General features: G+C 30.7%; 1 protein-coding gene across 1 annotated transcript; it reads left to right on the top strand.

The window, feature by feature from the left end:
- The first annotated feature begins 3,614 nt into the window (after nucleotides 1–3,614).
- LOC108771369 (RCC1 and BTB domain-containing protein 1) lies at nucleotides 3,615–9,506 on the top strand. Its single transcript, XM_018536643.1, has 10 exons — nucleotides 3,615–3,699; nucleotides 3,770–3,972; nucleotides 4,398–4,553; nucleotides 4,625–4,949; nucleotides 5,044–5,174; nucleotides 5,273–5,542; nucleotides 6,078–6,202; nucleotides 6,291–6,388; nucleotides 6,459–6,589; nucleotides 9,342–9,506. Exons 1-10 carry the CDS (start codon nucleotides 3,615–3,617, stop codon nucleotides 9,396–9,398), a joined length of 1,581 nt encoding a protein of 526 aa, XP_018392145.1. The 3' UTR covers nucleotides 9,399–9,506.
- Nucleotides 9,507–12,295: the final 2,789 nt, after the last annotated feature.

Here is a 12,295-nt window from a genome sequence, read left to right as displayed (position 1 = left end):
TATATGACTGTTCCTATATATAGATATATTCGCAATATATTTCATAATTTTATATGCTTACGAAACATTTCGATATTTTCTCTATTAAATTTCGCTATTAACATTTCCTGTAAGTAATAAATAAACACGACTGCGTTCAGTCACAATTAATGTGTTTCACGCTTTCTCATAAATAATTTGCACAAAAAATTCTTTCGTTGATCTCGGAGAATATAATCTTGTTATCTTTCAACTATACCTGAAATTATTTCAGAAATCGCATAAAGAAAGAAAATAATGTAAAAACGCCAAGAGAACTCTCGTGTTTTTTTTTTTACACCGATAATGCTGTAACCTACGCAACAAATTAATGTGTCGTGTCGAAATGTATTGCAAAAACTTTCAATCATTTCGTTTTCTTTTTATCATATGATATGATGAAGCGTATTGGTGTATATTTACCGTGAATCATAATCACGTTTGCTTTTCGCCAATTACCTTTATTACAACTGTTGTAAAATATAAATATTGCGAAATAAATGTTCTGTGTGATATTTACAATAAAGGTGTCTACATTTTTAAATATTTTATAGTCACTGCTGTGCTCTATTATGCTCTGTTTTTTGCTTGTATCTTTAGCCGCTCTTGTTCGATATTCTTTGAGCATGTTTGTTAAGATATATTGTAGCTGTGATGAATGATAAGAGCGGCGGTATAAACGAAACAATGAAGATAATGACATCGTATATGTAAGTGTTTGTTAAGAAAAACTGTCGTAACTAATTACTATATTCACTTCAAATAGACGTTTTAGTTTTAAACAATACAATGTTTATTTTAATGACTCAAATATAATATCTTTGAACAATCAAATTAAAGCTTAAATAAACCATTTGTATCACACATATTTTGCATACAACTCTGAATATGAATATAGAATATGTAACAATATCTGATATCACACATTTACAATAATAATAAATCTGTTACCTCAATCATCCGTATATCGCTCAAGATCTTACATATTAATTATTTAAATATTACGAATATCGTTCAGCGATGATGAGCTCACCATGGTCGCAGGAAAAAGAATAAGGTCTAAACATAAATCATGCGAATATAAACATTCTACTGTTTCAATATCTCTTTAATCCTGTTATCACCAACTTATTAATTCAAATAACTCTAAATCTAGTCATTTAAATTCTAGTTCATTGAAAAACTCTAGTCATTTAGAATAAATCTAGTCACTTTAAATAAAATTGAATAAACTTGAATTATTATTTTTAACAGTTCATATTCAAGCAGCACGCAAAATGTGACTTCACAGTTCGTCAGTAATAAATTCGGGTTAATGTGGTTAGATTTCTTATCTTTGATTCTTCGCTGAATTTAGGAGCAGGAACCAAGAATTAAAAACACTGAGCGTCCACTGTCTTTTTACATCTGCTATAAATTAACGACCAAGAACAAGCAGAATTATAGAAGACGTTCGGAAACATCGCATATTATTCATCGTTTTGCAATTTCTTCTATACATGTAAGATAGATTTTGTCCTCCATATAATACGTATGTATTTCTAATTCTAATTAATAATTATCATATGATTAAGATTAATATAAATAATATACATACTATTAAATAATACTTTGAAACAAGAGCGATCAGTATTCCGCGATATAGAAAATAAATTTCGAATCTATACGTGTATTAATTATTGTCTTATTTATCTCCTACTGCAGAACAATATGTTTAAAACTTTTTTCCATATAAATGTGTGTGTGTTGCGTGTGTGTCATCCATAAGGAAAAAAGTACATTAGCAAAAAGGCTGTTCTGTAAATAGACTGGTAGAGAAACCGGCATTCTGTACATATATACTTGCAATGGTATTTCGATCAATTGAAATTATACTGTATAACTGTATCCATTGGTATTAATTAAATTTTAATATATTAATATTAAATAAAATTAGTATGTATAAAAGTCACAATATGTTTGTGTACATTTGCATTTTGCGATGTTAAATATCGTAGCCAAATTTTATTTCAGGGAGTTTGTTATGGTTTTTGAAAATTACAAGTAATTGAATTTACTAGAATATTAAATATTCTAGTAAATTTAATTACTTGTAAATTTATACATATAGGCAATTTCAAGCAAACTAACTTGGGTAATCATACAATTATAAGTATAACTTTTTGGCATCGCTTATTCCAAAATAACAAATTTATTGTTTCGTTTATACGCTAAGGGTATACTAATAACACGTAATATTTTACGAAATGCGAAGAGTCATTGGCAAACTAGATAATATTTAATAGAGTATGCATATTGACATACATTATCTTGAGTATCATTTTGCAGTATTTAAAGGTAATATTTGTTTTCTGAATCATTCACTTTCAATTCAAGAAGACGATTTACCTAAGTTAATGCTAGAAGTACATATATTGCAAAAAATATAAGTTGAAATAACGAAAGATTAATTTTTATCGACATTCTTATATAATACTTTTTATCACTATACGACTATAAACGCACCCTTACTGCTCTTACTGACGAATAAATAAAAGTTAAAGTCATTGAGTTTGATTGAGGAAGACATTGCGATATATATGTATGTAAGAGATTTTGTCATAATTATAATATGTACATATATATTTTCAGAATTATCTCTTCATATTATATATATATATATATATATATATAATGTACGTTTACCTTGAAAAGGGAACAGCAGATATTCCGCAACATAGAGAGGAGTCTGATAAATTTGCACCTCCGTAATTTGACAGATGCATTTTTTCAACTGTTCTTTCCACATATTGTATGTATGCACCACATATAAACATAAGGAAAGAAAATGAACAGATGCCGCTCTGTAAAAGATGATAGGAAGAACTGAGTTTCTCTCTTTCTCTGTCCATGTAATTGTTTTTTTGTAATGTTCCATTTTTTATTACTTGTTGAGTATGGCAGATTATAAAATAAAAGAAAAATTTTGACTTTATTAATTGTAGACTTAACATAAATGAAGCACTTACATACTTGTTCAGATTTAATATATTATGTAAAGACCTTCTAATAATTATACATATTAGAAGAACGTGTTTATATAAGAATCTCTCCTCTGTTGTATTTAATCCTCTTTGGATTTGTGGATCGTTGGCTTGGTGGCAAATGCCGGTAGGGTTACCAACCGTACTATACATGTACTCTTTTCGAGGTCGGAAAACAGTGCACTATTATTGTGCTCTTTTCTTAAAAATAAGACAAAATTAAAAAAAATATTATTTAATTTTTATAAATTTATAATATAAGAGCACTCCGACGCCTCAGATTTGCTATTACCGAACGCAGCATTTGTCTTCTGATCCCTGAAAACAAAGATTTTTGATTGGATAACGAAAAAACGCCTCAAGTTAATGCGGCCCTCTGATTCGCGGCACTGAAGACTGTACATATATGTACGTTTGTATATAACTCTTTTTCTGCAGCCTGCTGCAGCTTTGGGTTGGTAACCCTACGAATGGGATGATTTCAAAATTAACTACGGCGTCCGTACATGGTGATCAATGGTGATCGTATTTCGATTGAAAACGGAACGAAACAAATAAGTATCTTGAAGCGATATGTACTCGGATTTACGTAGTTGGCCAATCTTCAATTCACTGGAGCCGAAGTTCGTCTCCCAGATTCATATGGTTTTCGTATATGGTAATTCGCTTTATTCCCGCCCTTTCAGTAGTCTTCTTGGTAATAATGTCTCCCTTTCAATTTAAAACAGGTAAGTTGGGAAATGAAGCCCTAATCGTGACGAAGGACAAAATGGTATACGGCTTAGGTAACAACGTTAACGGTTGTTTGGGGATCGGAGACGAAAACTCCACGCTAGAATTGAAAAAAGTAGAGGCTCTGTGCGGGAAAGATATAAAGACGTTCGCGTGTGGCATCGGACCTCATGTTTTGGCGCTCACAAAAGAGGGAGAGGTAAGACTTCGCCAGTAAAGGTTGTAGACCAAAGTACAAGTTAATGTCTTTGCAGCATTTCATTAGAATATCTGCATATATAGGCTGGATTCGGGGAGACACTATTAGCGCTATTTGTTTCATTTTATCTTCGTCGTCCATTAGACGTGAGACAAGGACAGTACCACACAATGGCGCTAATAGCGCGATGGCAGAACGCAGCCATAATTTCCATCTTTTTCGAATTACCCATAATTTTTACTAAATGAGAACTTATTGAGCATTGAGATTACAGAATCTTGTAAAATATATTGTACAAAGTTACATAATTAATATGCTTATAAAGAGCATAAGTAATTCAGAAAAATTGTCAGAAATTTCATGATAAAATCGTGAAATAAAGCTGTTTTGTAAGATTAAGTTACTAACAGCAATGTCTTCGAAAGGTATACTCTTGGGGCAGCAACCATTGTGGCCAACTAGGGCATGGTAGTATAATAGATAACGCGCCTATGCTAAACGTACCTATTCTAGTAAAAGAGGACATCATAGATATTGCATGTGGCAGTTCTCATTCCACCGTTTTAACCAAGGATTGCAAAGTAAGTAAAATATTAAGATAAAGTAATGATATCCGTCTATTAATACAAGCTAGATAAATGATTTGATTTAGATTTACATGTGGGGAGATAATCAATACTTACAACTGGGTTTCCTCAATTCTCAACACTATTCTGATGAATATAACAATTATTATAATGGAAGATTCTATACTACATCTCAACTTACATTTAGAGCTATACCTGTATTACTGGAGTTAATCAATGAGATGAAGGTTGTCTGTGTTTCCTGCGGTGGGACTTTTACCATTGTGATTACTGAAAATGGCAAAGTGTATAGTTGTGGCAACAATAGCGTCGGTCAGTTGGGGAGACCGAGTAATAAAAATATAGATGAGTTGCGACAAGTCGATTCTTTGAATGACAAAGCATTCACAGGTAATCGTCTTGGTACAACAGTAAAAGACGAAGAGGATGATGAAAATGCAAAACGGATCGAAAATACATCATTGAACAATTGTTTCTCTTCTAGTCATCAAGGTAGTTTGTGGATTTGAACATACGCTGGCACTCACAGACGACAGACAGATCTATGCTTGGGGCGGGAACAATAACGGCCAATTGGGAATCGGGAACCAAAACGATTCCACTAAACCAATTTTGGTAAACTCGTATATGTTTATTGTTTTCATAATAACAAGGAAACAAAAAAAAGGAAACTAAAGTGAAGGTCATGAAATGATCAGTAGTTATTCCAATAGGTCGAGTGTGAACTGCAACGGATAAAATGGATTGACATTGTAGCTTTGTCTTGCTATAACATAAGCGTTGCTGTCAGCGAAGAAGGATGTGTCTATGTCTGGGGCGATTGCCGCGGTGAAAGCATCTTAACACCAACCGCCACTTCGTTCTCAAACGTACACGATGCAATTGCGTACTATGGGCCGAGCGTTATGCACAAACCGTTGGTTTTATACATGAGCGAAGGGCCGAGCATATTAGAATCCTTGAAAGCTTCTTTCGATGAATCTGTATGTATCATCATACCTCTGTTTTGCGAATATCTTGCATTCTCTAAATATATTGAAAAAGGAAAAAATACTAGTAAAAACAGATTAGTATAGTTTCTTTCAGTTGAACTTCTTTACAGTTCATCTTTTCCATGTTTTTTCTTCATGTTAGAATAAAAAGAAAAAAGATGAATTGTGTAAGACGTATACATAGCTAAAAGGAACACGTGTCTAATTTTACTATTATAGTATCTATATATGATATATTATGAATAAAATTATTATCAACACATTATTCCATTTATTACTATTTATTATATGGATTAATATTTATCATTTCTTATTGAATTATCTTATTTTAGTCATAGTGTTATTAGCTTGAGTCTTAAAAAGAATGTCAAAAAACTTTCTGGCTGAACAAATTAATTGGTAGAACTGTAATTTAGTTTATTCTTGAATTTAATTGATAAATGCTACAAATATTTTATGTACCAATCTAATATTGTATAGATTTGTATACAATGCCTAATGATTTTTACTCTTTTTTGTGATACAGTCTACGAGCGATCTCAAGATACAAGTGGAGGACCAATTTATCCACGTGCACAAAGCTATCTTAATGATCCGCTCCGAGTACTTCAAAAACATGTTTCAGCACGATTGGATAGAAAACAATCAAAAGTATAATCATTTAATAAAAAGTCAATGTTATTTATGTTCAACATTTTTCAAGTTTTACTTATTTCATCGATGTTCTTCTCTCCGATAGTGTCATCAAACATGATCAGTTTTCCTATGCAGTTTACAAAGCCTTCCTAAAGTATTTATATATCGATGCAATCGATTTACCTATAGAGGAGGTATCAGGTAGGTTGAGTACACTATGTATGCAACTTTCGACCTGCTCTTACGATTGAAACAACATTTTTCGTTACAGATCTTTTGGATCTGGCTGAGAGTTACTGCGAGAAAAGTCTCAAGCATTCCTGCATTCAGATGATAAAGCAAGGAATTACTGCATCCAATGTTGAATATTTTCATGGTATTGCATTGAAGTATGCTTTAGAGGTAGTAAAACACTGTCACTATTAGCACTTATTAACATTTCATTACAATGTTATCTATTTATGCATATGTAATAATTAAATGTCGTTGTCAATTTTTTAGGAGCTACAAGAATTCTGCATCAAGTTTGCTCTTATTAATCACACGTCAGCTTTGATGCTTCGCCAAGATGATTTCGCCAAGCAGGTCCAGAATATAATAAAAATATTTATAATGAAGGCATGCGAAGTTAATAACTTTAATTCTATCTCTTTATCTTAAAGACAACGCACACCTCAAGTGAAGAATGAAAGTCACTAATATATGACTGTTACTATAGATGTATTCGCAATATATTTCATAATTTTATATGTTTACAAAATATTTCGATATTTTCTCTATTAGATTTCGCTATTAGTATTTCCTGTTACTAGTATATGACTGTTACTATAGATATATTCGCAATATATTTCATAATTTTGTATGCTTACGAAATATTTCGATATTTTCTCTATTAAATTTCGCTATTAGCATTTCCTGTAAGTAATAAATAAACACGACTGTGTTCAGTCACAATCTGTTTCACGCTTTCTCATAAATAATTTGCACAAAAAATTCTTTCGTCGATCTCGGAGAATATAATCTTGTTATCTTTCAAGTATACCTGAAATTTCAGAAATCGCATAAAGAAAAAAAACGTAAAAACACCAAGAAAACTCTCGTGTTTTTTTTTTTTATACCGATAACGCTGTAATCTACGCAACAAATTAATCTGTCGTGTCGGACTGTATTGCAAAAATTTTCAATTATTTCGTTTTCTTTTTATCATAGCTATGATGAAGCGTTATTGATGTATATTTACCGTGAATCATAATCACGTTTGCTTTTCGCCAATTATACCTTTACTATACTGTTGTAAAATATAAATATTGCGAAATAAATGTTCTGTATGATATTTACATTAAAGGTGTCTACATTTTTAAAGATATTTTATAGTCACTGCTGTGCTCTATTATGCTCTGTTTTTTTGCTTGTATCTTTAGCAGCTCTTGTTCGATATTCTTGGAGCATGTTTGTTAAGATATATTGTAGCTATGATGAATGATAAGAGCGGCGGTAATAACGAAACAATGAAGATAATTACATCGTATATGTAAATGTTCATATTCAAGCAGCACGTGAAATGTGTCTTCACAGTTGGTCAGCAATAAAAGTATATGTATATCGTGCGCGCGAAAAGAAAGAATTTAAATTTTTACGTTCTCATCGATTATATATAGTACTGTCCAGAGAGAGCGAGAGAGAGATCTTTGTTCTGCAACTTATAGTTACAATATTGTTATAATGTTGTTGAGTAGATTTTATATGTGAAAAAAAACTACTGAACGATGTAATCATTGGCATTATCATTTTTTTTTTTTTTTAAGATCACTTTCAAGGAAACTTTATCTCGGTTAACAGCTAGAAATATACTGTCATCACTCTATAAATCTGCAAAAAAAAAAAAAGATTATTTTGGATGAAAGATAAAATTAATTTTTGACATTCTTACAGCTTTTATCACTGTTCGAATATGACGTTCTTATTGACAAGAATAAGACTTGTGTAATTGATCTAAATCGCTCTTATTGACAACAAGCGAGTAAAAATTGAATTTCGATTGAGAAAGGCATCGCACGTTGTTCATCATTTGATTTCGATATCTTGTATAGGGTAAAGTCGCCTATTATGGGATAGGTTCCCAATATGAGATAGCAGGATTTCTGCTAAACTAATAAACGCATATGGTTGGTTTTGTTATGAACTTATTATTCAGAGTGAAATATATTTAAATATATTTAGAAACTCATTATCAGTTAGATTATACGTGTAGTAGTTGTAAAAAAAAATTTTGAAATTGGATGTTGTCGAATTTTATTGAGGTTAATCTTCAGACCTTGTTTTATTATATAATATAATAAATGAATGTTTGGTAATATTGTCTGTATGCAGTGACAAAGTAAGATCTAATTGTTATTAATAGGAAAATGCCAGATATGATGAAGATATATTGTATGTATTATAATATTGTATTCTTATATATTATGTTATATAGTTATATTACATTATATTATATTATCATGATATTATGAGTACTCGCGAAGAAAAGAAATGATAATTATGATTTCAAGGTACTTATTTAACACTTTTATATCATAGCTTTATTGTAATTTTAATTCACTTTAATATGCACATACAATATAAGTAATTTATCATTATATTAACAATTTTTTAAATTTATTGCATATATATTTGTTGGTATAACCTCAACTTTTTCTACAATTTCGAATAAAGAACTGTCAAGTTCTTGGAGAAAACCTGGACCTACGTAATATTTTCAGATTATTTTATTTTGTATAATAAAAGCAAGTACAGGAAGATTTTCTTTATTTTTTTCTTCAATTTTCTATTATGAGACACCATCTCATATAAAGAAACCCTTATTATGACTCATATTAGGAACCCTTTTTTTTGAATGAGCAAATAAATAGGCACTTTAGATTAAAAATTTCACATACAATAAAGTATAGCTACTATCAATTGCTAACTTTTGGAGATAAATCTTGAATATTTCTTATACAATTGACATAAAAATAGGAGTTAAGATTGCAAATAATTTGCAACCTTAACTCCTCACCTCCAAAAGTAATATTGATCAATATTGACATTTCAATAAGGTACATATGTTATCTATCTATACGCATGCAATAATTGAATACTGTTGGCAATTTTTTAGGAGCTAAAAGATTTATGTATCAAGTTTACCAATAATCACTTGACAGCTGTGACGTAGACGGTAAATTTCGTTAAGCTGAACCGAGATACGATGAAAGCTTTTATAATTGAAGCGGGAAAGACTGATGGTTTTAGGAAGTAATTAAGTAAGTCTATTTTCCTCAAAACTGCTCCTCATTAATAAGTGTTGAACAAAAATCATTGGTATGTCTGTATTACTACATGAATATTTGTAATACATTTTATAATTTCTGACGAAATATTCCTACAATTCTTTTCCTGAATTATAATGCGCTATTAGCATTTTGTGATATAAATAATAAATACTATTATATATATGTACATATATAGCTGTTTTCATAATATAAATACATTACTCAACAAAATTAAAGCATCACCTGTTCCATCCTGCAAAAATAGGCAAATTTCAAGATAAAAGAACTTTGTCAAAAATCATAGTATCGAAATATTTAAAAAAGTATTGTAAAGCTTGAAATCTTTACTTTTGAGACCGGTACTTCAAAAAACGGTATTACTGATATTTCGTGAAGTTACATAAACATAAATGAAGATGCGTCAAATCGTTAAAATTTTTTACGAAATTTGAGAAGTTCCACTACGCGAACGTCGCGAACTAAAAATTGTGCACAAATGTAGTTTATAGCTTTCGAAAGATTAAATCTTTACCTTCAATTTGCTTTTTTCTGATCTTTGTACGACTTTTTTTTTCACCGAGTTATTTAATGTTAAAATAAAAGAGGTCATTTTTACTTCAACGTTAAATAACTCGGTGAAAAAAAGCAAATTAAAGGTAAAGATTCAGGCCCGTATTCAGAACGCGCTTACAACGATGTTAGCGCTCTAACATGCTGTAGTTTATATTATGCATACTATAGAATTTTAAAGATAAAAGCGCGCTGTTATCAATAAAAACGCGTTCTGAATACGGATCTCAATCTTTCGAAAGCTGTAAACTGCATTTGTGTACAATTTTTAATTTGCGCCGTGCAACCTCAAATTCAGTATACAATTTTAAGATTTGATGCATCTTTATTTTTGTTTGTATAACTTCATGAAATATCGGCAAGACCGTTTCTTAAATAACTTAACTAACTGTTTTAAAAAATACAGATTTTAAGCTTTAAAATGCTTTTTTAAACATCTCGATACGATGATTTTTAACGAAGTTATTCTATCTCGAAGTTTGCCTATTTCTAAGTGGAACAGGTGATGTTTTAATTTTGTTGAGTAGTGTAAATGTAGCCGTTTCGTATACCTATTGATATATGGAACTTACAATTTTTACTGATTTCGGCCTATAAGAAAAGATTGGCAAAGATACTGTGGTTTGCCATCGCCTTTGGAGGGAAAAGAAATAGAATCTGATGTGTATTTTGAACCTGGATCTTTAGCACTTTAAAAATCGATATCTAACTGATTGCCAAATTTTCATTTCAACAACAAATTTTATTATTATTTGTGATCATCTATCACATAGAATCCGATACAAATCAAATACAATCTTTTCTTTTATATCCATTACAGGGTGATTCAAAATATCCTTTTGTTCTAAAAGAGACATTTCTGGCCGTATTCTGAGATGATTTTTTGTCCGAAGCTTAGTTTTTAAATCACATAAAGAAATAGCGTATCACAAGTCGAGTACGGAAGGTAAGCAGGGGTGGTGCGCTCATCGATGCATGCGGAACCTTACGCGCTCGCGGTATTAGATCAACAGTCACATGATAGTACACACGCCTATAGTAATACATTCGAATTCTCTCTTTTTTTTCCTCTCACGCGTACGCGCACCCGCACGCACACACGCACGCACACACATCTACACATTTTAAATATGTTTAGTAATAGTTTAACTTGAATCTGATATATCTGCATAAAATGTTACATTTGTCATAGAAATTTATTGCAATAAATTTCTGTTTTGAACAATAATCCGATGTAAAATTGTTCTTCTTTTTCCAGAAGCTAGAGAATCAAATTATCGAATCTCTACAATGTTTAATAGTTCATAATTTTTAATGCGTAATTGACTTTAATTTCCATATTATTATTAACTGATTCAGTATCAAAAAGCACAGGGCCGTTTCTCACAAATGTTACATCAGTTTCTTAAAACGCGATTTGTAAACACTTATGTCGACTATTCGCATTATTATTTTGTCTAATTTTACATTTGTACTAATAAAAAATTCTTTACCACTTAACTTTTATTAGAATTATACAAGACAACAAATGCTTCGATATCATTTTCAAGTTAGTCTCTCAGAGAGAGGAGGGGATTCGAATGCATTATCTTTTAGGCTGCATTTATTTTAATTGAATGTATATGCTCGTACCTCTCTCTCTCTCTTTCTCTCATGGTAAAATAATATTTCTAACATTATCATAGGAACGAAGTGTTATCATCCGTAGCTGATTCATATTAATCACGATTATCATAGCTATACTGAAAATGAGACAGAACATAATATACTCATTAAAACGTGATGCTTTTCAAACGTTAAAGAATTACAAAACTTGTTTTTAAAGTTATATATAAACACAACTTTTGCATTACATAACTTGATCTGTTAATTTTTTATTCAATCCATTTTTTTAAAAAAGCACAAATTTGTTTCTCCTTCCTCCTAACTTAATATATATATATAAACTTAAAAGGATACTGGAGCCGCTTATATTACCGATAAAACTAACGTTTTTGATGTTTTCGTTCCTGTTTAATTTCTTCGTAATAGTTTCGCTAATGTACTTGCCCCTGGTGTATTTTGTGCCCAAAGCTGGAAAAAGTATGAAATCATAAATTTCTTTATCCATTTAATCTCAGTATGGCAACCAATACTGATAATAATAGATAAAGAAATCTGAGAAATCTGCAATTTCATATTTTTTCCAGCTTGGACACAATATAGACCAGGGGCAGATACATTAGCATGA

The sequence above is a fragment of the Cyphomyrmex costatus genome, unplaced genomic scaffold (assembly GCF_001594065.2).
Source record: "Cyphomyrmex costatus isolate MS0001 unplaced genomic scaffold, Ccosl1.0 scaffold100, whole genome shotgun sequence".
Classification (NCBI taxonomy): Eukaryota; Metazoa; Arthropoda; class Insecta; order Hymenoptera; family Formicidae; genus Cyphomyrmex; species Cyphomyrmex costatus.
This window is presented reverse-complemented; position numbering and strand designations above follow the sequence as displayed.